Here is a 26,549-nt window from a genome sequence, read left to right on the forward strand (position 1 = left end):
TTTTATATCAAGTATAAATAATGCTGAACGACAAATGGGTCCACACCGGTAGAGTAGAGGGTGACCCAGTAGTTTACTGTGATCCCTTAATGGGGTGGGGGAGGGGGGAGTGGGAGAAGAGGGAGGAGGAACTGGGATTGGTATGTAAAAAATTAATTAATTAATTAAAAAAAAATAGTTAAAAAAAGAACAGCGACTCCTCATCGAGGGTTTGTCATGTTTCAGAAGGTATCGTGTGTTCTGTACCTAATAGATTTAATTTTACCTTTAAAATGTATATTTGCATTTAATATAGTTAATTTTCTTAACTGTGGCGTAAGGTCTTTGTGTTGCAAATAGGGGTGTTTTTATCTCAAACAGCAATAACAACCAAGTGCCGTTCCCAGGTTGCTCACCTCCAGGGTAGGGCTGGGATCCGAACCAGGTCCTTTGGTTCCGGAGCCTGCACTCTGGGGAGTCCTTTCTACTTCTCCAGCATAAGAGCAAGTATGGCTATTTAACCTCTGCTGTAGTCTGATACAGCGTTGAGATATCTGTCAAGTCTGAAGTTTGACTGTGAACCTTGCCTTTAACCGGCTAAGCCATCTCGCTAGCCCAGGGCAACAGTCTGGCAGCTTCTTTTTGACTGTGTTGTTCTCTAGAGCATCCTCAGATACGGCACTCGGCTCATCTACGCTGCTTAAGTTCCTTTGCTTCCTCTCCACCAGGTCCACAGCCTGGAGACAGGAGGTGGCTCTTTGGGCTGACACTAACAAGTGTCTTTGCTTTAGATTTCCCAGGGGACTTCTTCAGGATCTCATGGATACAAACATAAAATGTGCCTGAAGATCGTATGTGAGTGCCCTGGCTAGTTAAGTCACGCTGAGTCTGGGAACCCCCAGGCAGATGATGGGTTTACTCGCTTACCTTCTCACTTACAGGGGTTCGCAGAGCTGCATACTAGCTGCAAGAACTGAGCACGCTTACCTTCTCACTTACAGGGGTTCGCAGAGCTGCATACTAGCTGCAAGAACTGAGCACGCTTACCTTCTCACTTACAGGGGTTCGCAGAGCTGCATACTAGCTGCAAGAACTGTGCACGCTGCACTGCTCTTTTACAGGGAATGTTGGAGTGTGGGAAGGGTTTAGAGTAAGCTTCAAGGTGACCTTTGCTGGTGCCTTCTCAGGGAATTTCTTTACACCCCCTGGAGTAGGTGTTACGTCAACCTGCTTGGTCACCAGCCCCACAGCTGGTAGCTCCGTGATCACGCCTGGTCCATCAGCACTCACCTTTGACCTGATATGTCACCTCCTCATCACCAGGGACCTCTGGTGAAGGTGAGTCCGGAAAGGACACATTCTTTGCTTCTAGAAAATTGGATTTGGCCCGAGTTGTGAAATATATTAATTTGTGTTGTAGCTCAGTGGCTTTCAGCCCTGGCTAGACATTTGAATTACCTAAGGAACTTTTTAAAAATACCAACTGCCTGGGACTTTTTCCAGAATAATTAAATCAGCGTCTCAGTGCCTGGAGCCTGGCATCGCACTTCTTCAAAGCTCTTAAGCAGGTGGAATGTGCAGGCAGGAATGAAAGCCCCGAAAAGATGGACAGACACACACAGAGGTGACTCCTACCCTGCTGCTGCTATTACTAGAAAAACCATTAGTACTGCTAGTGAGTACTTATTAGGTGCCTACTGTATACAGACATTTTTCTCAGTATTTTCGTCAAGTGGTATCAGCCGCATGCTTTTCTTACAAGCCATGAGTATCATTTTTGTTTTACAAATGTGCATATGGAAATCTTTGAGGATGTAGAGTACTGTAATCTGAGTAGAATGTCATTCTTTTGGGGATGCTCCCTGCATCAAAAAGCAACGTTTAGCCTGCTTGCTAGGTATATGTCTGGTTTTCCGTGTTCATTGTCTCGTCATCTAAAGCTTCAATGGTTCCCATCTGGTTAGACTGTTGGCTCTGCCAATCGAGATCTGGATATGGCATGGCAAACAGCCTGAAGTCCAGATCATTGGCCCCCTTGTTTTTGGCGTCAACTCTCACCTGAGTTTTCTAAAATAAGGCATTGCTAAAAATAGTTTCTAAGTAGAGAGACCCTGATAACATGCGCCGTGGGAGACCCTGGTGACGGTTCAAGCTGTAACTCCTATGCTCTTAGATAGAACACACTAAGTGGATGGTTTCTTCCGCTCTGTGGATCAGCTTCCTTAGAAGAGTCTTTCACGAAGGACAGCAAGAGCAGGATGGGATTTCGAGTGCACAGGCACATGAATGTGAATGTGGTGTCAAATAAGAGCGCAACTCTCTTTAGACATATTCTCTTATCAAGTCTGACATTGATCTTCCTTTTCGTGTATGTGTCCGGTGGGGTTTGGCACAGTAATAAGACTCTAACAAATGGTTCATCGTGTTCACATTTAAAGGGTTCCCCTCGCCTTGTCATGCTATGGCAGGTATTTATGTTGTGTCTCGTGGTGGAAAGTGGACCTTGCTGTCTGGTTATATACACACATGGCCAATTAGAGTACAGTCCCTGTGGATGTCAGGTGGGTTGTAAATCAGGAGACCACAAAACAAAAGAGATCGATGATGACTCAGGGTGGAAAAATCTGTGGGCCAAACCCTGCTTATTTATTGAGTTTGGAAGAATGTCCCCAGTTGAATGGTCCCTGGCATAAACTCTGCTTCCTTTTTTATTCCAATTTTCTAAGTTATTTTTATGGTGTACCGTCAAAAGTACTTTTCATCTACTCTAAGTAGGACATTTATCATATTCCCTAATCTATTATTTATAATACTTTCACTTCTGGTGCTTTTACGTTTGTTCCCGTAGCAAACCCTATCATCTTGCTTCGCTGCTGGAGATTTCCCTGGTTCCTTGAGTTCTCCTGCTGGCTTGGAGATTCCAGGCAGATGTCCCCAAATGATCCAGTGTCACATGGTGCCGAGGCTACAAAACAGTCAGGATGGCAAGATGCTTAGATTCTCAGATAGGCAGATACCCAGACACAATCTATCCTGTCTGCAGTTCAATGGCTGTGTCACCACGAGCAGGTTACTGGAATCCTCCAGGTCTTTGTTTTCTCCTCTGTTTAATGGGAACAGTTCTAATCCACCTCTGGAATTTGGATCTGTTAAAGTACTATTTATAAATAAAGCACTTAGCAAAGCTTCCAAACTTCTTTGAGTCACATGTGTGTGTACATGTGCCATCTGTACATGTATGTATGACTGACACTGAGATGTCTTGTTTAATGGTTTCTCTACCTTATTGTTTAGAGACAGGGTCTCTCCTTGACCCTAGATCTCTCTATTTCCACTAGAATGGTTTGTTCCCAGCAGCTTAGACCTGAAATAATTACACAGAAACCATATTATTTGCAATACTGTTTGCTCAATAGCTTAAGTGTGTTTCTGGCTAACTCATATCCTAAACTAATCTGTGTATTGCCACGTGACTGTGGCTTATCAGGTAAAGTTCTGCCCAGGGTCTGTCTCCAGCGGAACTATCTGGCTTCTCCCTGACTCTGCCTTCTTTCTCCCAGCATTCAGTTTAGTTTACCCCACCTAACTAAGTTCTACCTTGCTATAGGTCCAAAGCAGTTTCTTTATTCATTAATGGTAATCACAGCATACAGAGGGGACTCCCACATGAGGGATCCAAACTCAGTTTTTCATGCCTGTGTAGCTAACACTCTCTCTCATACCACTGAGTCATCACCCAACCCTCCTGAACCTCTTTTTGCTCATTAGGAAGCAATAACCATGTACTGTGAAAACACACCAGCAGGAGACTATTAATCACATTCAAGCTAAGCTGGAAAGATGAAGGAAGTTGGCAGGCGCAAGGCAAGCCTGAGAAACAGGGTCGAGTTCTCCAAAGTCTGGTTCTAGGCCCAGCAGCGCCTGCATTGCTTGATTCCTGGTTCCGAAAGCACAGTTGCAGGGCCACTGGATCTGAACTGGGGGAGTGGGCTGGACAGTCGGTGTCCAGGCAATAGATGTTCATGAAAGCTACGGACCCAGTGGACTGAAATACACTCACTAGGTGCCGATTGTGTGTTTACGCCTGTAGGTGCTTGTGCGCGTGTTTACCCATGTGAGCCCCTGCCAAAATCATCCAGATGTATAACATCAACACAAACAGACAGAGCGGTGATGAATTACCGCATTTCCCTTGGTACTTTCGTAGGCTAGAAATATGTCTAGAATGTCCTTTCTTTTAATTGACTTTACACCGAATTATTTCGGGAGCTAAAAAATTTATCATTCAATGTTCTTTTTTCCCCCTAGGAAATTCCACTTACTTGGATGACCATGGGCCACCTCCTAGTAAGGTAAGGTCATTGTTGTCGCATAATCTGCTTTTCTTTTAGCAGTGCTCATATGCTAATACGTTAGCAGCTCCTGGGCCTCCAGTGAACCCAGCCAGGTCCCTTCTAGCTATGAGTTGTTTAAAAGCAAGCAGTAGATGGATGGTGTCGAAAGAATCTTTAGCTTTAATGATGAGGAACCTGAAGAGCCTAAAGATGACCAAAGTGACAGGGGAGGAAAATAACATTACTTAGTCTTTACCTAGGCATTGTGACCCAGGCCTCTTTTCAGACCTTTGTCGACCTCTTCTGAGTTCGTATCTCATTGTCCTTGGCATTGACTGGTTTGCTTTGGGCCTTGATGTGGGGTGCATGATGGAGCCTCCCCATGGTGTTGGACCTTGGGGCGCATCTCTATTGACATACAAAAGAGTTCCACACTAGCCCAGAATGGAGTATAACAAAGCTCTATTTATCTAGGGGTAAACTCACAGAAAGAGTAGCCGTCCTCTTCTTGCACTGGGAACTGGAACCAAATCCAGCAACCAAGAGGCCCTCGCAAGCTTTACATCTGCATTTATAGTACATAAAACCACACCAAAGTGGGCCGGTATCTTAAAGGCTGTTGGCCTAAGAAGTTCCCACAGCACATTTAATTTCTATCAAATTTTCTCTGGCCCACTCTGGATGGATCGCTTCACTCATGCCCAGTTAGTGTCCTCCCATGTCTAGTCCACGAACTATGCCCTTTCACTATTCCTATGAGCAGTTTCACTTAACGATTTGGTGACAAACAGTTAATAATTGTACTTTTCCTTCAAATCTCTATTTTTCTTGAGCTCCATGCAAGTCAAATGCAAATTTGATGAAATATGGGGGATAAAACAAGCAAACAAGAAAATCAACCGAAGTTGAAAATGACCTTGGCATGTGAGAAAATTCATGTAATGCAATGGGATTTCCTTATTCTAAACATGGTTCTCTTATGCTTTTTTGACATGACTTTTTCGCTTTGTTGCAAGTGATAGTAATAGCTGGCCAGCTCTTGGAAGATGCCATAATTGACAAAATCAAAGCTGGTCACCATATACCTGTTGGTGATTTTTTTAGCTAGATTGTGAAAGCCTGGATGTCCTTATATTTGGTTTTTTTTTTTTTTAATATTTGACTACCGGAGACAATATTTGCCAAGTGCGGTTGTAACAGTGTTGAGAAGACATAGTGTTTAACTTCCACCACATCTTCAAGCCTGAGCTTTGAAAATAGATATTACTCGTGTTCTTTTTGGTTGTTGCTGTTTCGAGAGACAGATTTTCTTATCAGCCTAAACTGGTCTTGAACTAATGTAGCTGAGGATGACCTGGGATATTCAATCTCAACTCTTGAATGCTGAGATGCCAGTCATCCATGGCCTCACTTGGTCTTATGTGATGTTTGGGATCTAACCCTGGTACCTTATATGTGCTAGGTGAGCACTCTAGCAATGTAGCTGCATCTCCTGCCCCTTGAAAAACTATGTCTGAAGATGCATTTTGTATGGCACTGAGTAAACCACTTAATATTCTGAGCACCAGCTTTTTCTGGGCAGAGTTTTACTTAAATAACTGCCTAGCAGCCTATGGAATGGGAAAAGATCTTCACCAACCCCACATCGGACAGAGGGCTGATCTCCAAGGTAGACAAAGAACTCAAGATATTGGTCATCAAAAGAACAAATAATCCAAGAGAAAAATGGACTGGAGACCTAAACAGAGAACTCTCAACAGAGGAATCTAAAATGGCTGAAAGACATTTAAAGAAATGTTTAGCCATTAGCCATCAGAAAAATGCAAAACAAAACAACTCTGAGATTCTATCTTACACCTGTCAGAATGACCAAGATCAAAAACTCTGATGACAACTTATGCTGAAGAGGATGTGGGGTAAAGGGAACATTCCTGAATTGCTGGTGGGAGTGCAAGTTGGTACAACCCCCTTTGGATATCAGTATGGCACTTTTTCAGAAAATTAGGAAACAACCTTCCTCAAGATCCAGTAATACCATTTTTGGGTATATACCCAAAGGATGCCCAATTGTACCACAAGGACATGTGCTCAACTATGTTCATAGCAGCACTGTTTGTCATAGCCAGAAACTAGAAACAACCTAAATGCCCCTCAACTGAAGAATGCATAAGGAAAATGTGATACATTTGCACAATGAAGTACTACACAGCAGAAAAAAATAATGACATCTTGAAATTGGCAGGTAAATGGATGGATCTAGAAAACATAATATCGAGTGAGGTAACCCAGGCCCATAAAGACAAATATCACATGTACTCACTCGTAAGTGGCTTTTAGACATAAAGCAAAGAAAACCAGCCTACAATTCATAATCCCAGAGAACCTAGACAACAAGGAGGATCCTAAGAGAGACATACATGGATCTAATCTACATGGGAAGTAGAAAAAGACAAGATCTCCTGAGTAAATTGGGAGCATGGGGACCATGGGAGCGGACTAAAGGGGAGGGGAGCAGAGAAAAATGCTGAGCTCAATGAAATCAATAAAAAAGAAAAAAAAAAGAAAAGAAAAATAACTGCCTAGAGCATAGGATGTCCAAACAGCACTCAACACTGAACAGTGACAGTCAGTACATCAGCAGTGGCCCGTGCTTGCTGGGCTAGCATTAAGGTTATTGATGAGCTGTGGAGTATGGTTCATCACAATTGAAAGGTGTCCTACTGTTTGATCCATTGTGCTGTGTTTTGGGGGAGGGTGCGGCGTGGGAGTTGTTTTGGATGTTATGGACACCAGAGACACCAATGGGAAGCAACAACAAGGAAAATATTCTCCTAGAGGAGCAAAGGGATGCAGAGGATGCTGAGCCAAAGGTCAGGAGTTCATCTAACACATATTTCCTGTTCTTGTATATTCCTCAGTTCAGAGAGGCAAGTAATGCCTCCTCATTGAATCCCTTGGATTGGACCATGCAACCCAGAGCTGGAATCTGACTTTGAACTCCTTGTTCTCATCCCAGGTTCTTCCCGTGAGACCAGGGCTCAGAGCTGTGCTAGTATCAGAGTTACCTGGACCTTATTTGAATACACAGTGTTTGAGTCCATGATCTGTGGTAGGACATAAGAGTCTGTATTGCTCACAGATACCCAGGATGTTCACAACGTGTGTCTGGAGTCCACATTGGAGAGCAGTTCCTGTAAAAGCCATGAGTGAAGGAAAATATTCCCCCAGACCTTTGCTGTGCCTTCTTCACTGCATGACTTATTATGCAAAGGTTACTTATTAATAAAATGATGACTCACCGTCATCAATCTTTTTTTTTTTTTTAAATTTTAAGTGAAACATTTTCCCTTGGATCAACAGCCTACCCAGGAGGGAGGGGAAAAGAGAGAGGAAGAATTATATCCCAAGGATTCTTAACCTTGGTGCTTTCTTCTCTGCTAGGGTAGGTGGTACTTTTGTGCCTGTGCCCTGGCCTGAGGACAGGCAGAAGAAGTAGAGACACTTTCTTGGGGTCTACTGGCAGGTTGGTGGTGTTTTTACTTTAAGAACAGTCTTTTGCCCAGGCTTTTTTTCCTGGGCAGACGCCTCAGGCCCACTTGACTTTGCAAGACAGAAACCTTAGAAACAAGAGTACAATGATGGGTGAAAACACTCTTGTATGTGGAAGTACTTTTGTTCATGCTTCTGATTCCCACCATAGTGAAACTGAACCCTGGAAATGTCGAATACAGCCTTCCAGATAAAGGTCCCTGGAGTGTCTCCTGAGGCAGAAGGCTAACCATTTAGGTCTACAGACCCCTGGCTTAGGTAGAGCCATGGTGGCACCCAGAGGATAAGGCCTCACACACGTCTGGCCTCTGGAATAAACCCACCTGGCAGAAGAAAGCGGCATGGAGGCCAGAACATAGTTTTCATATTTGCTTAGTAGTCAGAAATAACTTCTTGATGCCAAGACCAAGGGTTGTGATCTTGATAAAATAAGTTTTAAGCCCTGAAAATATACTGAGTTCCACCAGTTCTCTTTTATTAAAAGTTCGAGCCAACAAGTTTCAGATTCCACGAGTTCTAGCCATGTGGGGAATGGGGAGTGCCACCCAGAGCACACTGGGCCCACTCCTCTTTCTCGCTGGGCTTTTTATAAGAGAAAAATGAAGGCCTGTGATTTTTTTCACTCGGTTTTGAAATCTCCTTGGACTTCACAGTCTTTGAGTGAAGCTCTTACCAAAAGGCTAGTGATTTTTTTTTTTTAGACAACCACTTTTTATCACCACTGTGTTGTGTAAAGATGGAGCCGCAGTGAGAATGATCACATGCATCTCTAGCAAATGAAATGGAATCAGGCACAAAATGGCATGAATGATATGATAGCCAGGTCCACAGTGAAAAACCTGGAAGGCTTCTAATGTTTCGCTCTTTTCAGGTGCGGTTTCAGGAGATGCATTTTCCCCCTTTTCCTTATACTTTTGTGTATAATTGGGGTTCATTAAATTAATGCCTGGTTGTTTGAAAAGTCAGAGAAAACAATTTCCTGGGTAGGAGAAGACAAAGTTGAGCTTGGGAGGCAGCACACTGAGCAGCTTGTTTCATAGGACCCTGCCTGATCCTCTCTTTATGTGGGTTGTCTGTCTGTCGCAAGTGGGAGCAGCAGCCATTAGCACTGGTGAGTTCTGGGTTAGTGAGCGGCTATAGGTTATCATTAAACATGTCTGGGTTTTCCAAACACACAGAGCAGGAGACCTGTTTCAAACAATTCTAGGATAATGAAATCACTACCTCTAGTTGATCTATATCTTTTCCCTGTTGACTGAGGATTCTGTCCTGCCCAGTTCCTGCAGTCTTTAAGTCCCAAAGAAACCACACAGAGGTCTACATTAATTATAAACTGATTGGACTATTAGCTCAGGCTTCTTATTAACTCTTATAATTTATATTAGCTTATAATTCTTGTCTGTGTTAGCTACAGGGCTTGGTACATTTTTTTTTTCGGCGAGGCAGTCACATCTTGCTTGTTCTGTGTCTGGCTTCCACTGTGTCTGGGTGACGACTGCAGAGTGAAATTTCCCTCTTCCCATAATTCTTGTTGCCCCACCTATACTTCCTGCCTGGTTGCCCTGCCTATACTTCCTGTCTGGCTACTGGCCAATCAGCATTTATTTAACATACAGTTGATAGGGTACAGACCATTGCCCCAAAGCAGTTCCCAAGTGCCAAAAAACCTCTGCCAACCACTTCGTGTGCAAATTTTACTCTCTATCAAGCTCTAGAAAGGAAGTTGTAATTTTAAAAGTCTTTATGGTGCAAATAAGAGATCTAGATCCCAGAAAGGCTGATTGATTTCCCACTGGTCAGACACCAAGTGTTAGAGTTCAGATTCTGTCCCAGGGGTGTACAGTGTCAGGACCCATGCTTTTGATCATTTCAAAATGATCAAGTGAAATACAAATACATTTTATTCTTTATTTATGGGGTTCTACATGTTTCAAAAAAAAAAAAACCTAGTACTTTGATTAGGGTATAAAAATTTAGCCTTCAGTTTCCAGAAAAAAAAATATTCATCACCACTTACCATTTGATATCCAGGGACACTTTCAACGTTTTAAAGCCAATTCTTCCATGTCTATTTTATCTGTTTTTTTCCCAGTCATTTTGTTCTTTGTATATTTTCAGACCATATACATGGCAATACCATTTTATGCCCACATAGCCAAGAAGGCTATGCTTTGTTCTTTTCAAAGAATATCATTTGATAAGGTCCTTTCTCTTAAATGACTGTATAAAAAATACCGTATGTCCTTCTTGTCCTGGTAACTATACGGACTGCTCACGGACTCTTGATCTGAGGGAAATAATCTAGGCTGCCATCATGTGAAGTTTTTCTACCTGTGCTCATCATTATCAGCATCACTAAAGTCTTCGTGACCCCTGGGAAAGGTCATACGGCCTACAGGTGGATAACTGCTGCTAGTGCTTTTGGCACCTCTTCAACCTGTCACTTCTCTTTGTGTTAGGGTCAGGGGTGAGCATTTCTAAATCCTCTTCAATGAATGCTACCATCAAAGTTCACAGAATGTTGAGGGTGTGGTTACGGGCTTGCCCGCCATGCACAAGGTCTTGGGTTCAATCCTTAGCAACACTGAAGAAAGGGAAGAGAATGAGGGGAAGATAGGCAGGGAGAGAGAGAGAAACAGAGGGAGGGGAGAGAGAGCGCAGATCACAAAGGCTCAAAGACAATCTGTCCACCCCACTCGTTATTCCTATCTTCTGGGAAGATGAAAGATGTGATTATTGGTTAATGCAATAAGCAATGCGAAGGATGACATAACAATGACTGTTCATTTCACTAATGAACCATGTCCGTAGGCCTACACCATTTAGTACACTAGCTGGTAAAGTTTAGATGGAAATTCAAGAAGTAAACATCTACACTCTACTTCCACTGGTCACATTCCAAATTCTCCATGACCATGTGTGACCAGGTTCTGTTGTGTTAGATGCCACAGGATAACTTTCTAGCATTCTTCCAGTGTCCATCTTTGGAAAAGGCCTCAGAATAATTGGTGCTTGATGGAAGGGTTGTTATTCTCGATAAAACAATACTGTGTGGTTTAACTAGGAAAAGGAACTTCACTAAGTTCTCATGATGGGTCTTAGGGTTTCACCCTCCTTCCTTCTCTCTCCATCTCTGTCTCTCTGTCTCTCTCTCTCTCCCACCTCTTTCCTTTTTAAGGTTTAGTGGATCTATATGGCATTTAGAAAGTAGTTTTCTTCTCTTTCAAATTAGAATTGCTTAAAAAAAGAACTATACTTGACCCTAGTGGGTTCTGGTTTATGTTGAAGATTAAACTATATAGCTGATGTCTATTTTTGCTTCTGAAAGCATTTTTATATATAACACTATATATGAAATGGATACAAATCTTTACTATATATATGTATGTATGTATACATATATATATATGAGAATAGGGCCTGCCTGCCCTATTCCATCTGTCAAGATCTTTCTAAATAAGATCCCATTTGCTGAGAGCTGGGATTGCAGGCTCACATCACAGAAGCAGGGAGATCAGAAGTTCAAGGTCATCCTTGGTGTCATGGTAAATTTGAAGCTAGCAAATGTGATTGTATTTAGAAAGAAGATCTACACAGATGTAACAAAATGAGAAGAGGGAAGACCCTACGTACGTTATGAGGGCTTCATAAGAAGAGAGACTTGGGCTCCGGGACAGAGACATACTAGAGAATGACTCGTTTTCCCCAGGCTTATTGGGGACCCCTGCAGCTAGAGAAGGACTTGGAGCAGACAGCTCCTCTGAGATCCCAAGGCACAGGAAACTGCGCTCACCTCATTTCAGACCTCTGACTCCCATCTGATATGGGAGACCACATCAGATTATCTTAAGCTACCCAGTGTTTGCTACTTTGGTAAGGCAGCATTAGGCAGAAATATAAACGGGCTGCATTTAATATCTCTATTGACCAGAATAGTTTTTATTGTTGAGCGATGTTACGTTATTGGATTTGAGTTAATAAGTGGTGAGAGCATCATTAGAACTTGCCAGGGCATATAATTTTTCTAAACAACATTTACTGTTACTCGAATCTTAAACTGTCCCAACCTTCCTTCTTCACTGCTCCTTATAAATAATTTTAAAGATTTGTTTATGTTATTGTTTGTCTATGGATGTTTTGCTTGCACATATGTGTGTACCATACCCATAGAGGTCAGAAGAGGGTGTCAGATCTCTCTGAAATTGGACTTGTAGTTAGGAAGTTGTAAGCCACCGTGTGTTGCTGGGAATCCAACCTGGGTCCTCTGCAAGAGCAGCCAATGCCCTAAATTGCACAGCATCTCTCCAGCCTCTTGCTGGTTTACTGGCCCCAACATTCATTCCAGTTACTTCTCTTTGAAATGGACTTCTACTGTTCAAATTGTCATTTTATGTATAAAAACATATATAACATCACATTTTTTCTTGGAGAAGAACCTTGGGTGACTGTTCATTTGAGAGAAGGTCACTGAAGTCGGGTGTTCTTACTGCCGCAGGGGGTGGGGCTGGGGAGGTAACAAGAAGAACAGAAACATCTCTTGACCTTTTAAAGAACATGGCCTCATTTCTGCACATTTCTTAGCCTAACATTTAACAACGCAACTGCCAAAACCATTAAGACAGATTTCATCTTGTTTCTCTTCCCTTCCTTCCCCGCCTCAACAACTCCCTTAATTCTAAGACCACATTCATCGAGAGACTTAAAAAAAATAGTTCTGGAGTGAAGAAAGCAGAGTTCCAGTGTTTTCTTAGAGTCCATATAGAAAAACAAAAATGTTTTATGATTGTAATAGGTAGGACACTTGACAGGTTTGAAAGCGCAGTTACTTTCATGCTGTTGGACCAAGGTTCGGTCAATTTGGAGAAGGTTTCTGAATCTAGAAACTGCCTTTTCCCTGAGGGCAGGATCACAGGAACACACACACACACACCTACCCTCCTTTGTTCAGAATCACCTTTAAAGACAGGGGCTGAGATGCAAGAAAATGGTGCATTTCATATTTCTTTCTCCCAAGCCTCCAAACCTGTAGGTGCAGCCTACATCAGCCTCATTTTCTTTTTGTCTGTGAGGTCCTGCAAGAGGTCAATTAAGCCCCAGTGATTTGGGTTGTGTGTGGCAGGTTCTGCGGCCTATCCTATTTTATTGTGGCTCCTGATAAGTGGTGGGCTTCATACTCAAGATCCTCAGTAGCCAGCTGTCCTTCACAACTGGAATTCTCCAGTTTATAGTATCTTCCCATCTTTCTTTAGGGTATTTTAACAATTTATATTGCAAAGGATTTCTAATATAAAACATCAGCAAGACTAAGAAATATGCACAAGGTGCCAACAATTGCATTTACCACAGTACCGAGCTAACTTGTCAGATTCTATATTCTAACCTGTTTGTTCTTCATTGCTGGAAAGGTGGTCAAGAAACATGGAGTGTATTCACAACTCACTTCAAATCCTAACGATGTGGCTGCTCCCCTGGTTACCCTTGCTAGACGGGATGATTTTCTGAGCTGCAGTTTCCTGGTTCCACAAGGGGGTAGTGCCTGCCTCAAGTTTGTGTGCTTACATGAACTAACCGGAAAGCAGCTTGTAGGTTCCAGGCACACAGTAAGCACTCAGCATCGAGTCTTAGGAACTGTGTGTGCTTCCATTTCCAAACCCTTTACAGACCTTGGCAATTCTGTTTGCACCAACCTTACCACATTTTCTTTGGCTTTTTAAAAGCAGTTGACTGACATATAGACAGTGGTCCTCTAATCTATAACCACATTCAGACCTCTTATTTATTTCTTCCTCCTTTTATCTGATTGAGATGGTTTAGGACACTAAGCATGTCCACAACCCTCACCATTGTTGTGCTTCTTAAGCATCTGTTTTCAAACTTGACTTTACCTGAAGCCAAAAAAGAAAAAAGAAAAAAAGAAACACAAAAGGGAAGCTGATTTATGGAGGAATCCGATGCACAGAGTAATAGGTTTGTGGTTAATGATTCGTGATAAATATATCAGCTGCAGAGAAAGAACTTAACAAGGTAGAGTAGGGCGCAGAGTCACCATCAGCGCCATTCTAGTGAGCATGACCTTGAAGGAGTCGCTGCTTTGCCCTCATTCCTTTCCTTCTTCTTCTGATCATTGCAAAGGATAAGAAAAGTCATGATTTGAACTTTTGATTTTTAAATCATTCCAAAAGCCTCCAAGCCTGCGGGTGCCATCATGAGCCCCGAGTTAGGTGTTTCCTGCGAGATGGGTCACTTACAGCTCCGAAGGCAAAAAAATCTTCCCAAGGGAAACAGGTCAAGCTTACATAACAGTGTGACTGTTTCTCTCTAAAGCTGCCCATACGCCCCCCCTCACGCTTCACACCCATCCCAGCTCCTAAGCCGTTAATGTAGAAGTGTTGGCCCAGATGAAATGCCTCCTCAGGGGATAGATTTCAGTGCAGGATGCATCCAAGTTCAGATGCAAAACTTCTTCTAAATTTGTCTATTTTATGAGCATGTAATGTGTTACTAAGAAGAACATCATGGACCCATTTCTCCCTTAGTAATTTAAGGCTAAACTAAACATATCTTCATCATTTCTAAAAATAAAATAAAAAAAAATTCTGGGTAGACACAGGCTTAAAAATGTTTGTTTTATGTAACTGTTGCTTTAGCATCTTCCCCACCCCTTGGAAGCCCCCCAGAGAGCCCGTTGGCTCTTGGGAAGGTCTCTTCAGGAGCTAGCTCGGGGTCCTGGGCTGTTTCCTTCTAGTGACCACATTAACAGGAGGTCACTATGGGGACTTCTCATTCCTACATCCCGAATGTGACATAGCTGCCTCTCCGAGTTGTCCAATGTCCAGACTAGATAAAGGGTCTAGCGCAACTCTCTGAGGGGGCTGGGAAGTCAAGCACACAAGTGCCCTGAGTAGTTTGTGTCAGGGCCACAGGGACATTTATTTCCCCGCAAACCATGGAAGTCTTTGTCTGTGTGGTTGTAGCTTCCAGAATTTCTGTTAAGAGTAATTCCCGGTGCTTTATCTGAAAATCTACTCTATCTCTATGGACGTTGTTATTCTTAGTTGTTCGGAAAGTTTACAATTTCATGTGCAGGGTGTGTCGGCTTTGTGGCCTCATCCAATACCCAAGTGAACTTCGCATCCTGGAGATCAGTGTCCTGGGAAATGAGATTCCTTCTTTTCAGTGTGTGATCTTTCCTCCTGAAGTTCACTCTCTGGTTTTCTGGCCACTTCTTACTTGCAGACTGGTTTTCCGGAATGAATTGGCCGCATTTCTTGGTTCTTACTTTTGTCTTTTCATTATTCTGTCTGGAAAAGCTTTTTAATGTAGCCAGCCGCCATGGGTTCAAGGTTCTTCCTTGCTTCGTTTCTGATTTCTAAGAGCGTGTCCTGTTATTTCCTGAGCATTGTTGATCACAGAGTCCTTTGGTGCCACATAGGGCCATTTGGTAAATTTATTTTAAAAGGTTAGTCTTAGCTATTTTATTATTTCTGGCTGCTATTCTTAATGGGATGTTTTTTTCTCCCAGTATATTTTGAGCTGATTGTTGTAATGTTTAAAAACTATTAAATTTTGTTCTATGGCCATGTTATTGAACTTAATTTTTTAAATTATTATTTTATTAATTTGTGTTTAAGGGTGTTTTGCCTGCATGTACGTCTGTGCACCATATGAATTTGCAGATACAGGAAGAAGGTGCCAGATACCCTAGTATTGGAGTTAACAGTTGTAAGCTGACATGTGTGTGCTGGGAATTGAACCCTGGTCTCCAGGAAGAGCAGCTATTGTTCTTAACCACTGTCCCATCTCTCCAGCCCATATTACTGAACTATTAATTGTTCAGTCATTTAAAACTTATTCTTGAGGTGGAACATGGAAAAATTGGAAGGAGGAATGGGCAAGGGAAATGATATAATTTTATTTTTATTTCACAAATTAAAAATATCGTTTTCAAAAACACTTTGTGTGTGTGTGTGTGTGTGTGTGTGCGCGCGCGCGCACGCACGTGCACATGTGAGCACGTCTGCTCTTGGAGTTCAGAAGCTGGTCCTCAATCCCATGGAGCTAGAGTTACAGACACGTTCAAGTTGCCGGTCACAGGTGCTAAATAGCAAGCTCAGGTCCTCTGAAGAGCAGAATGTGCTCTTAGCCCTCAGCCATCTCTCCCGGCCCTTAATTCTTACTCTTAATGAGGAATGACACATCCGACAATCAGCATTCCTTTTACCTCTTCCTAATCCTGACTCTAATTTTCCAGTTACTTGGAATAATTAAAGTCTGTTGCTGGGAGTAGGTATTGTACTAGCCTCATGGAACCCATCTGTAGAATTCATGCCTGGAATGGTAAATATTGGTAAATATTATCACACGAGTCAATGGTAGTGACAGACATTATTGTTTTGTCTGAAGTTTTAATGATATTGACACATTTTACCCTTATATCTAAATTTAATTTTTAGTCTGAATATTCTGTTCCATTAGCATGATTTTCTCAGAAGATCTTCTAAAAGTATACTGTGACGTGAACGTCCTCTGGCCCGTAGCCTAGCATTTGGAAAGTTGTCACCCTGAGTTTTTCTTCAGAGGATTAATGTGGGAAAATTGGTTGGGGATAGATGGATTGATGAGTGACATATTTTTGTATCAGTGTTTGCCATAACTCAGTATTTCGTGGGTCCCTCAGAAGAAAAGATGTTCAGAGGGGCTGGCGAGACGGCTCAGTGCCTGACTGTTCTTTCTGAGGACTCAGGTTTGATTCAGCACCCACGTGAGTAGTAACAATCATATGTAATTCCAGCTCCAGGGTCTGCTGCCTTCTTCTAGTGTCCAAGGACACACATGTAAGCAGGCGAAGCGGCCAAACACTTAAAAAAAAAATAAATGAATCTTTAAAAACATTTTAAAAATTGTTCAGATATTGCAGGTGAAGCCTTACTTTTGTCGCCATAAACTACAGGGCCATCTGGTAAGCTTAGAGTCGCTGTCAGGTGTCACGTGGTGTCTTCCACTCAGTGCCCGCTGTCCAAAGGGCACTTGGCATCCTTGAGCAGAGCACTGGTATGTGTGACCTGTGCAAGCTGTGGTTTAGCTACTTCGGAAAGATGGGGTGTGGTTATAGTCGTCAAGACTGAGAGGGGCATCGCTGAGCCGGAGTCTGTCTAGGAATTAGAATGATGTTGAGAAGCTGAGGGGTGGATTAAACTGGCTATGATTGTTGTCACAAAGGACAGGGCTTTAGAAAAATTATCCACATCTATAAAACCAGAGAGGATAGTCTTGAGATAGAGGGCTCTTTACAAGGTCCTTGAACCCATCCCTGGTCTGTAGTTAAGCAGACTCAGTGTCCCTTAGATCTGAAATAAGATCTGCCAAAGACAGAAATAAGACATTCTGCATCTTACGGGATAGTAAGTACCTGGACTTCATTTGTAGTGATGATAACCTATAAATCAGCCCCCATAAAAGTTTATGTTTATTCAAAGATGTCAAAACCACGGTAGGTTTGGAAGACAACACGATCCTTTGGATGGATGCCTAATGTTTTAGAACTGATTTTCTTGAATCCAATATATCTGTTTATGCATAATAGAACCTGGGAGTCATGTTTCTATGAGGAAGAATGCTTGTTTAGGGCCTGGAGAGATTGCTCAGCGGCTAAGAGCACTTACTGCTCTTGCAGAGGACCTGGCTTCAACTTCCAGCACCCGCAATCATCTCTAATCTCTGTTCCAAGGGGCTTGACAGACATGCACATGGTGCACATACATACATACATGCAGGTAAGATTCATACACATAAAATCAAATTAATCTTAAAGAAAGAAAAGAATAGCAATGATTTGCTTCTACATATAATTTAAGAATGATCCTGTATCTCCAAGTCATTGTCTGAGGTGCCTCTGCCCTCCTTACCCTTTCTCTAATGCTTGGCCTAAATACTGCAACTCATGCAGCAGATAGAGCAGGGTGCTCGGTCATGTGAACATTTCAGAAAATCTTGGTGCAAGCCTTGGCTCTCATTCTTGCTAGTCTTACTAGTTAATTAATATGTGTGTGGGAGTATTGGGATGTAACCTACCTTGAGCATCCTAACCAGTGTTCATCCCTAGCCCCTTACTGGTTTAGGCCTGGAGATTTCCATGACTTTGAACAGGAGTTAAAATCACAGTATCCCTGTGTTCATGACAGTCACTGTTATGGGAAGTAGGAAGGTGGCCAGTTTCTGTCACTAATGCCTAAAGATGGGACGAGCATTTTTTTCTGCACCTTTGAGTTACCTGTTTTTTCTCAGGTCTCTGAGGGGGACATCCTACAAATGAACAGGATAGCCTGCTGTTCAGGTGAGCCAGCCTGAACTCAGAACTAGAAGACTACTTACCTTCTGACATTTAAAGCCTGGTGAAAGGCAGGCTGGGTACCTGTCTTTCAAACTTACACCTCATCTAAACCTCATTTTACCACTTGCCCCTTCGGTGGTAGAGAGGTTCAAGGAAGAAGGGAAAGCTTTTTCCCCTTGAGGTACAGAGCAGGAAAAAGCCAGCTGAACTGTGCCCAGACCATGTCTAGACCCTCTAGGTGTTTCATCTTTTCCCTTCAGTGATTAAAGTGGAGACCCACTTACTTCTGGCGTTAGTCATGTGAGATATGAGGGAAAAATGAAAGCTGTGAAGCAGGCCGGCAGCAGGAAGAGATCAGGAAGGAAAGAGATTTAAATCCTGTGGGCTTTGGACCAGTGAGATGGTTCAGTGGTTGAAACCCTTGCCACGCAAGCCTGAAGTCCTGAGTCCAGTCCACGCATTGCTAGGACATCGATCTCCCAAGGTGTCCAGAGAAGTCATTGCTTCTTGCCTGGAGTCACATCTCTCCCTGACTTTGAACTTCATGCCACTTCTCTTTAAAACCCCATGCCCCCTTTTCCATGGCTAAAAGGAGTAGGCTGCCAGAACAGCTGTGTCGAGGGGATCAGAACACTGTGCACAGAACCAGTTTATGTGCAGTTGCGGTCTTTTGATTTAGAAGATGATTCTGTAGTGTAATTTAAATGTGTCATGGGTAAGACTACCAGTGTAGCCCAAAACAAACTGAGATAATAAATATCATCTGTGTACTTCATAGAGCCGTTAGGAGGCCTGTTCCGTGACTAGTGATGTATGGTCTCTGAGGCAGATTTGTTTTTTTTTTTTCTCATGATTGCGTAGCAGTAGTGGGAATTTAGCTGCTGGAGTTTAATGAACCTTCAGATTAAACTTCTGCCTCTTGCTAACAGTGGGATTTGGCCCTGGCTTCTGAATCTCTGTTATCTTCTGTTTCCTCCTGTGTAGAATAGAGACAAAAGGCTCTACATGGTAGGGTTGTTGAAAGGATTAACTGAAAGGAGCCATACACAATGCTTAGGGTAATCTATTCACAGTTTGTGAATGTCGGGTCCCTCGTTGGCAAGGGATGAGTAGGTGGACTTGGCGTGTATGGATGTGTGTTTGCAAATATAAAGAGAGTGGTGGAGAATTACAATACAACAGGGTTCGGGTTTCCTGGACTGTCTGAGGCTGCTTTGTGTTTCTCTAAGAAAGTTGCAGAGACTGGGTGAGTTCCTTGTTTTCTCTCTGGCTTCTGAAGGCTGGGAGGTGTGAATCAAGAGGTGGGCAGGTGATGTTGTCTGGTGAGACCTGCATCCTCAGAAGAGGAGGAGCCCCTCCTTGCACAGCTGATGCTGATTGGGCAAGAGGACCCAATGCTGCCTAGAAGCCTCTTTTGTAAAGGTCCTAATCCAGTTTCTAAGGGGAGCAACCATCTCCTGATTCCATCACATCGGCCACTGGGTATCGGCGCCTGAATTTTGATGAAGGCGCATTCAAACCAGAGCTTCGGATTTTATTGATACTTTAAATTATTCTAGCTGGGTAGCCACAGATGGGATTAAGGCAGAGTCACAAATACATTTTTATCGTGAAACCATACAAGGAACTTCAGTAATGTGCACATTGCTATGTATTCTAAAATCACTGTATCTGGTAGACTGAGCAGTCTCATTTGTATCTTCCCTGGCCAGTGGTGGAATTGACAGCATTATAAATGTACTTTTAAGTCACAGTTATTAAAGTGAAACCAAAAGCAATGTTTACCAAAAACTGTGAAATGAGAAACTATAACGCATATCATAATTTGGAGGTTACTCTGTTATTTATCTCGCACAGGAAAGAGCTGTCTAAATGCTTTATGGAGGCGTGTGTATAACTGAATATATTAGCTCAGCTCTCAGAAACAGTCTCAAAGAAGCCACAGCATCTGAGGGGCAAGTGCCCTTTAAATGAACCTGACTCATTAGAAGTCGGTGGTAATTCAAGAAGGACACAGGCTGACGTGTGCTTTTTCTCTAAAAAGATCAATAAGACTTAAGGTTAAGGAACAATTGCCTTCATTTCAAGGGCTTCTTAATGTGGAGAAAAAGAAGTGATCAATTTCTTCTGGGCTTCAGCTTTCTCTTAAGTTTAACATTAACTCAGGTACTTGTTGAGAGTGTAAAATCTCTAAAGGGAAGGTTTTCAATTTGGCCGAGTCTGTGGAGCCCCAGGATGGAAATACGCTAACACATTTTCTTGATCTGACTCCATTAACTAATGCCAGTAATTAATTAATTGTGCGTACTTAGTCCTGATCCGAATTGCTAGCAGTAATAGATCTGAGTTAAACAATTGTGTTAATTGTGTCTGCAAAGTCCTATCCTAAAGGTTTGAGTATGGACGGTTATATATAGTTTGTGTATTTGGCTCAATTCTGATTAATTTTAAACCTAAAATTTGTGGTAACTAGATTTTATTCCTAGCAAAGGCATTCCCTTGTAACTACATATTTTAGTAGTTTTGCATAAATAAATGATATGTTAATATATATTAATAATATATATATTATTATATATATAATAATATATATATTAATATATATATATATATTAGAGTAACGTTTGGTTTAATTTAGAAAACCAAATAAGAATAACTTGCTTATTATACATTGAAAGCCAGTTACTCCTTTAGTGAAATTTTTGAGAAAAAAAATTTCCATTTCATCGCCTTAGGGCCTAGGAGGTTTCTGTCTTTTGGGTTTTATTGTGTGAGTATGTGTAGTCGAATTTTTTTCTGTCCCACCTCTCAGCTCCCAAATAGTCAAAGGGAGACTTCTTATTAATTATGAAAGCTTGGCCAATAGCTTGGACTTGTTTCTAACTAGCTCTAATAACTGAAATTAACCCATTTCTGTCCTTCTATCTGTTGCCATGTGACCGCAGCTTTCACCTCTCTTTTTGTTTGTCTGTTCCCTCTCATCCACTGATGATGCCCCGCGCCTCCACCTTCCTTCTTCCCAGTGTCCTCTCTGCCCCAAACTCCTGCCTAACTGTTGGCTCTTCAGCTTTTTATTAAACCAATCTGAGTGACAAATCTTCACAGTGTACAAAAAGATTATTCCACAAAAAGTATGAAAAAGTCAGCTGCCATTATTTCATAAGAGAAAATTTTTTATTTTATTTATTACATTTAACTATTTACTTATGCCATTTAATTAAAATCTTACCTTTTGGGCATAGACATCACAATTTGTGTTTTAATTATATAAGTATAAATTTTTATTTTTAACTGTTTGGACATGAGTGATTTGAGTTATTCCTATAAAGACAGCGATTTTATAATTCAGGTACTGGTCATATCATTCTAAAGTGTGAATAAAATATTAATTTTTCTCTAGGTCTATTTGCCAAATGATCTAGCAGTTAGAATTAGTTCCAAAAAAAGAAAATATTTTTACTGCACAACAGGAAGCTATGAGTTAAAAAGCTAAGTCACCCCTTTTTGGGAATTCCAGTGACATAAGTAATTCTATAAGGTCACATGACTTTCTTTCTTAAAGGTTAGTCTCAAGGCCTGGCAAGATAGCTAACTCAGCAGGTAAAAGTACTTGCTGCTAAGTTTGACAACGTGAATTCGGGCCCTGAACTCCTCTAGGTGGAAGGAAACAATTACACAAGTTATCTCTTCATGACTTATACACACACACATACACACACACACACACACACACACACATGCACATATATACATATATACACACACAAATAAATGCACATGTTAATGTATAAAACTAAATGTAAAAATATACATTTATGATCTAGAGAGATAACTGAGTTCAGTTTCCAGCATCCACATAGTGCAATTTCATAGCAGGCTATAACTTGAGTTCTGCTGGATTCAAGATCCTCTTCTGGCCAAGGACACTGTCTTAGTTAGGGTTTCTGTTGCCTCAACAAAACACTGTGACCAAAGAGCAAGCTGGGGAGGAAGGGTTTATTAGGCTTATACTTCCACATACATAAATAAAAATACACATAAATGTGCATTTAATACTTTGTTCTTCATTTTCTAATTATTGCCTGGTGTGTAACTATTGAGGGTTGGAATTATGTGTTGTAATGAGCTGTATATCAGACAAAATTAAGGAGCCTAAAGCTGAATTCTCCCACTTGTGAGCACATGCTGTATTTCACAGCTTAGAGTGCTTCAAATAACTGTGTATGTGTGTTTGTGTGTGGTGTATTCAGGTGTGTGGTTGGATGCCAGAGGAGGGTGTCTGGTGTCTTCCTGTATCTCTCTTTACATCTCTCCTGCTGCTCTCACCTGATTGTTAGTTTCATTTATTAAAACAATTCACATTTAGTTTTCTAGTAGAGAAAAATTGCATATGCCAGGAAGTGCTAACTTGTTTGAAGTCTCGTATTCTGAGGTTGGAATTGTCTCACGGTGCATTCGGTTTAATTACTTCATCTTACTATCAAATGATTAACAAGACGCTAGAATAAACAATCTTTTTGCTACCGACTCAGCATGTGTTCATTTTTCAAAGGTATCATAAACTCTCCAAATATGGTTGTTGCTGCTGAGCTGGTGGGCTCTCCCCGCTATTCTTGGGGAGGATGCTACTTGGCCCCTGTGGAACCGTCCATCCCGGGATGCATATTTTATGTGGTTAAACCCCAGTAAAACTGTAATTCCTTTCTGGGGGAAAAAAGTCACATTCAATGGAAAGTAATTTACCTTCTTCAAATTCCGATACACTTGTTTTAAATGGTAGTAGCTAGAGTATCTGCTAACGTATGTAAGTGGTGGCATTCGCTTCTGCTGCTGAACAGAATATTCTCTCTGCAGAATCCCCAAAGCTCCATCAGCACAGAGGAACATGCACTGCCTGTTTGTTGCTCAGACACGGGAATGGTTTCTAAAACATGGTGCTGATAGCACTCCAAGTAGATGTTTGAATTTATTTAAATGTATGATTTAATATTCGTAGATACATGTATCAGACTGAAAATTCCCACATCACCCTAATAAAGACTCTACTGATATCCTACTCCAGGTGTCTTGGGCAGGATGGTCATTTTGCTTCACATGGGACCTATAGGTGCCCAGGGATTAGCAGCTCTCAGAGAATATGCTGTTTATGCCATGGAGTATAAAGACTGTTCTTGGAACTCCGAGCGGATGTGTGCTGATATCCCACCTCTGTTTTCCCTTAGAAAAATGCCAGCCTCCTCAAGTGATCCTTCTGTGATGGTCAGCATCCCTGGTAGGAAGATAAATCTAGATAGGAATGCCCCACTCAGAAAAGATGATGGACAGTGTGGGATGCTCAGATAGCCAGAATGTAAGTTTCATGTCAGAGGAAAAATCATATGTGGTACTTTAGGAGCTGCACTTTTAATTATATGTATATAGAAAAAAAGTTAGCAAAGTATATGAAGACAAAGATACATGATCTGCTTCATTTGGAGCAGGTAATGCAACTGTATGCTGCTTATTTGTGCATTATTAAGTTGTTCCTTGTTAATAGAATCTGAAATTGCTTTGCTCTCTTTGGGGGAAATACAGATAAATTTCATAAGTAAGAGTATAATGCTTCTTTTTTATTAATAATATGCATATGTCTATACATGGATATGTGCACATGAGTGCAGTGTGCCTGGGAAGGATCCAAGAGGTCATTGGCCCCTTGGAGCTGGAATTAGAGGCAGTTGTGAGCTACAGGATGCAGGTGCTGGGAACTGAGCCCCAGTCCTTTGCAAAGAGCAGTGCATGCTCTTACCCACAGAGTCAAATCCCTGGCCCCTGGATGTTTCTTCAACAATGCCATTTTATTTCCTCATCCTTTCCTACTTCTAGAACTTTCTAACAGATGTGAGGGACAGTCCTCTCCATCTCTCTTTCTTGTCATACCCCAGCCCATGTGCTCTTAGGTCGCTCCTATAGGACCATAGGTATTGAGATGGAAACCTTAACTCAGATCCATGGCCTGGGCCCCTCTTTTTCTCTCTCCAGTAACCAGAGTTAGCTCAGCTTTCTCCTAGACCAGAGCTGGGGCCTCTGATCTGAAATCAGATCAGTTGGACCCAGACTTCTTGTTCTTTCCTGCAGTATGGCAATGTTCTAGAAGCTTTCTTATCATGAAGCACTTGGGATCTCAGCCATCAGCACCCTTTGCTGTGTTCAGAAGCCAGGTTTCTCTCTCATCTTGGAGCCTTAGAAGATGCAGATTTAGAGGAAAGCATCCTGTGTTTCTGCCATCCCTCTGTCCACCGCGGTAAAGACCCAATGGAGTGGAACACGAGAACTTTCCCTAAGAATGCTGACAACTCCTGAGATTTCTTCATGCTGCTGAGAAAATGAACCCCTGTCTCTCTGGAGACACTACTTTGTACTAGCTAATCTAGTTTGTATTGACAACTGCATTGCCTGCCTTTGAGAAGCTTCCGGGCTCTATTTCCTAATATTCTAGAGAACTCCGGTCAGTCACATGACATGGAAAACTTTGGGCTTTTGAGAGGAATAGATTTTTGTCTGGGTGTGTTAGTGCCACACCTGTGAGCCCAGCCATCCAGAAGGCAGAGGCAGATACTCGTATCCTGCAGATCTAGCTATCTACATAGCTAGATTCTGCCTCAAAAAATAAAGAGTAAATAAAGACAAACAAACAGAAAGAGGAGTAGCTTCCCCCAAAGAATCCCTGTTGGAAACATGGAAGCTTAAAGGTGAAACATCAGAAGCAAACACTCAGCAGGTGCTGAGCTGAATGAACATGGCTGCCCTTCCAGAATGGCTTCTCCGTTTTCTCTTGTCTGGGTTGTGTTTTAGTTCCTTTGTGTTTCTGTGATGCGGGAGGCAGAGGCTAGAGGAAACATCAGTCAAATGCCTCAGACCCTTTTCGGCAGCAGAGTCAAGTTATTAACAAACTTGGATGTTGCATCTACGTGCCAGTTCCCGGTTCCGATCATTCACAGAGGGGACATCACTGAGGTCGCCTTTCACAGTCAGCGGCTTTTCATCTCAGGGCGCTTACCAGATGGCAGTCAGACCCTTAACCACCAGCAGCAAAGGACTTGTCACCCGTAGACGGCCTTTCTTTGGATTCTATTCCCGGAGAATCTGAGCTGTTGCCTCCCGTGGGTAATGCAAGGGAACACAGGATGGAAAAGTGTCATGTACCCTGCCCTGGCCTGGAATGGCTTCCATAACTTAAGCCACGAAGAGAGACAAACAGGCAGCTGGAAGCACGCTTTCCTGGCTGGTCGGGGCCTGTATTTAGTTTCTTTGGCAAGAAATGAAGATAGAGAGTTATCAGATGTGGTAGATCACTCCCAGGAGCCTGTGTGTTCTCTTCAGATGACTCAGTCTCTGATAAGCACAGAGCACATTGCATTTCAAACAAATCTCTTCGGAGAGTTAGTACTTTGTTGTCTTACAGAATCAGTTCATGATTCACCCACTCCTCACCTCAGAGCGGATGCTAGTGAGTGGGCCACACCACGGCTGTGACTTAAAGGGCCAGTCATCCAGCGGTGCCATGCAGAGGACCTACTGAGAGTCTAGTAACATGCAGTGTGTCTGGGGTGGGGGCTGTTGCAGAAACACCCCTTGGTTACATAACTGCTGTCCCTGGCTTCCGCTTTGCAGTTCCAGGGACGTTTCCCAATCTCAAATAGCAAAAGCTTCCCATTGAATCAGTGGTGCCAGGGGCTTCTCTGGGCTGTCCACCTGGCAATCTTGAGAGAAACGGTTGGCCTAGAAACCAGTAGTTTCCCCGAGAGTGAGGCCAGGGCAACCCATCTGCTCAGAGTTTGCAATTGCTTTTAATGCTATGACTTGCTTGCAGAGCGTCTTCCCAATAGCTGAGCAGAGAAGCACATTCCTATGATCCTAGCACTTGGGAATCTGAGGCAGGAGGATTGCAAGTTCCAAACCATTCTGGGCTGTATAAGGAGACCCTGACTCACAAAAGAAGTGAGTCTTTATTGTGAATTCTGCTAGGACTCTGAAAAGCATTGTATTCCCATGTGGGTGATTTCTACAGTCTAACCATCTTTATATGAACCAAAGATAATCTGTGAGGCTGGGAGGTGACTTGAGGAATGGATTAGATGTAAATTGGTCACAAACGTAACTTTACCATCAGTACTGAAGGAGCCTAAAAACTCTGAACATGTGAAAACTAGGAGCTTTAGGGGGAACTGTCCCAGTATGTACTTGATCTTTTTCCTGAGGTTTTGTTTTCTTAGCATGATTTCCTGATTTCAGTTTTTCATTCTCCTAGGCCAAATGCAGTAACTTTCTGGTTTTAAAAAAATGATAATTATATAGAGAAGAATCTGCCGTATTGG

At 42.2% G+C, this 26,549-nt stretch overlaps 1 protein-coding gene across 1 annotated transcript in view; it reads left to right on the forward strand.

The window, feature by feature from the left end:
* Nucleotides 1–26,549, forward strand: part of Ust (uronyl 2-sulfotransferase) — a 290,089-nt gene that overhangs the window by 116,386 nt on the left and 147,154 nt on the right. Inside the window, exon 2 of the mRNA XM_041680355.1 lies at nt 4,288–4,331. Coding sequence (XP_041536289.1) covers nt 4,288–4,331 — 44 coding nt within the window. The remainder of the gene's footprint in view (nt 1–4,287; nt 4,332–26,549) is intronic.

This window comes from Microtus oregoni, unplaced genomic scaffold, assembly GCF_018167655.1.
Source record: "Microtus oregoni isolate MIOR12 unplaced genomic scaffold, Mior012 000033F_ref0000390, whole genome shotgun sequence".
Lineage (NCBI taxonomy): Eukaryota > Metazoa > Chordata > Mammalia > Rodentia > Cricetidae > Microtus > Microtus oregoni.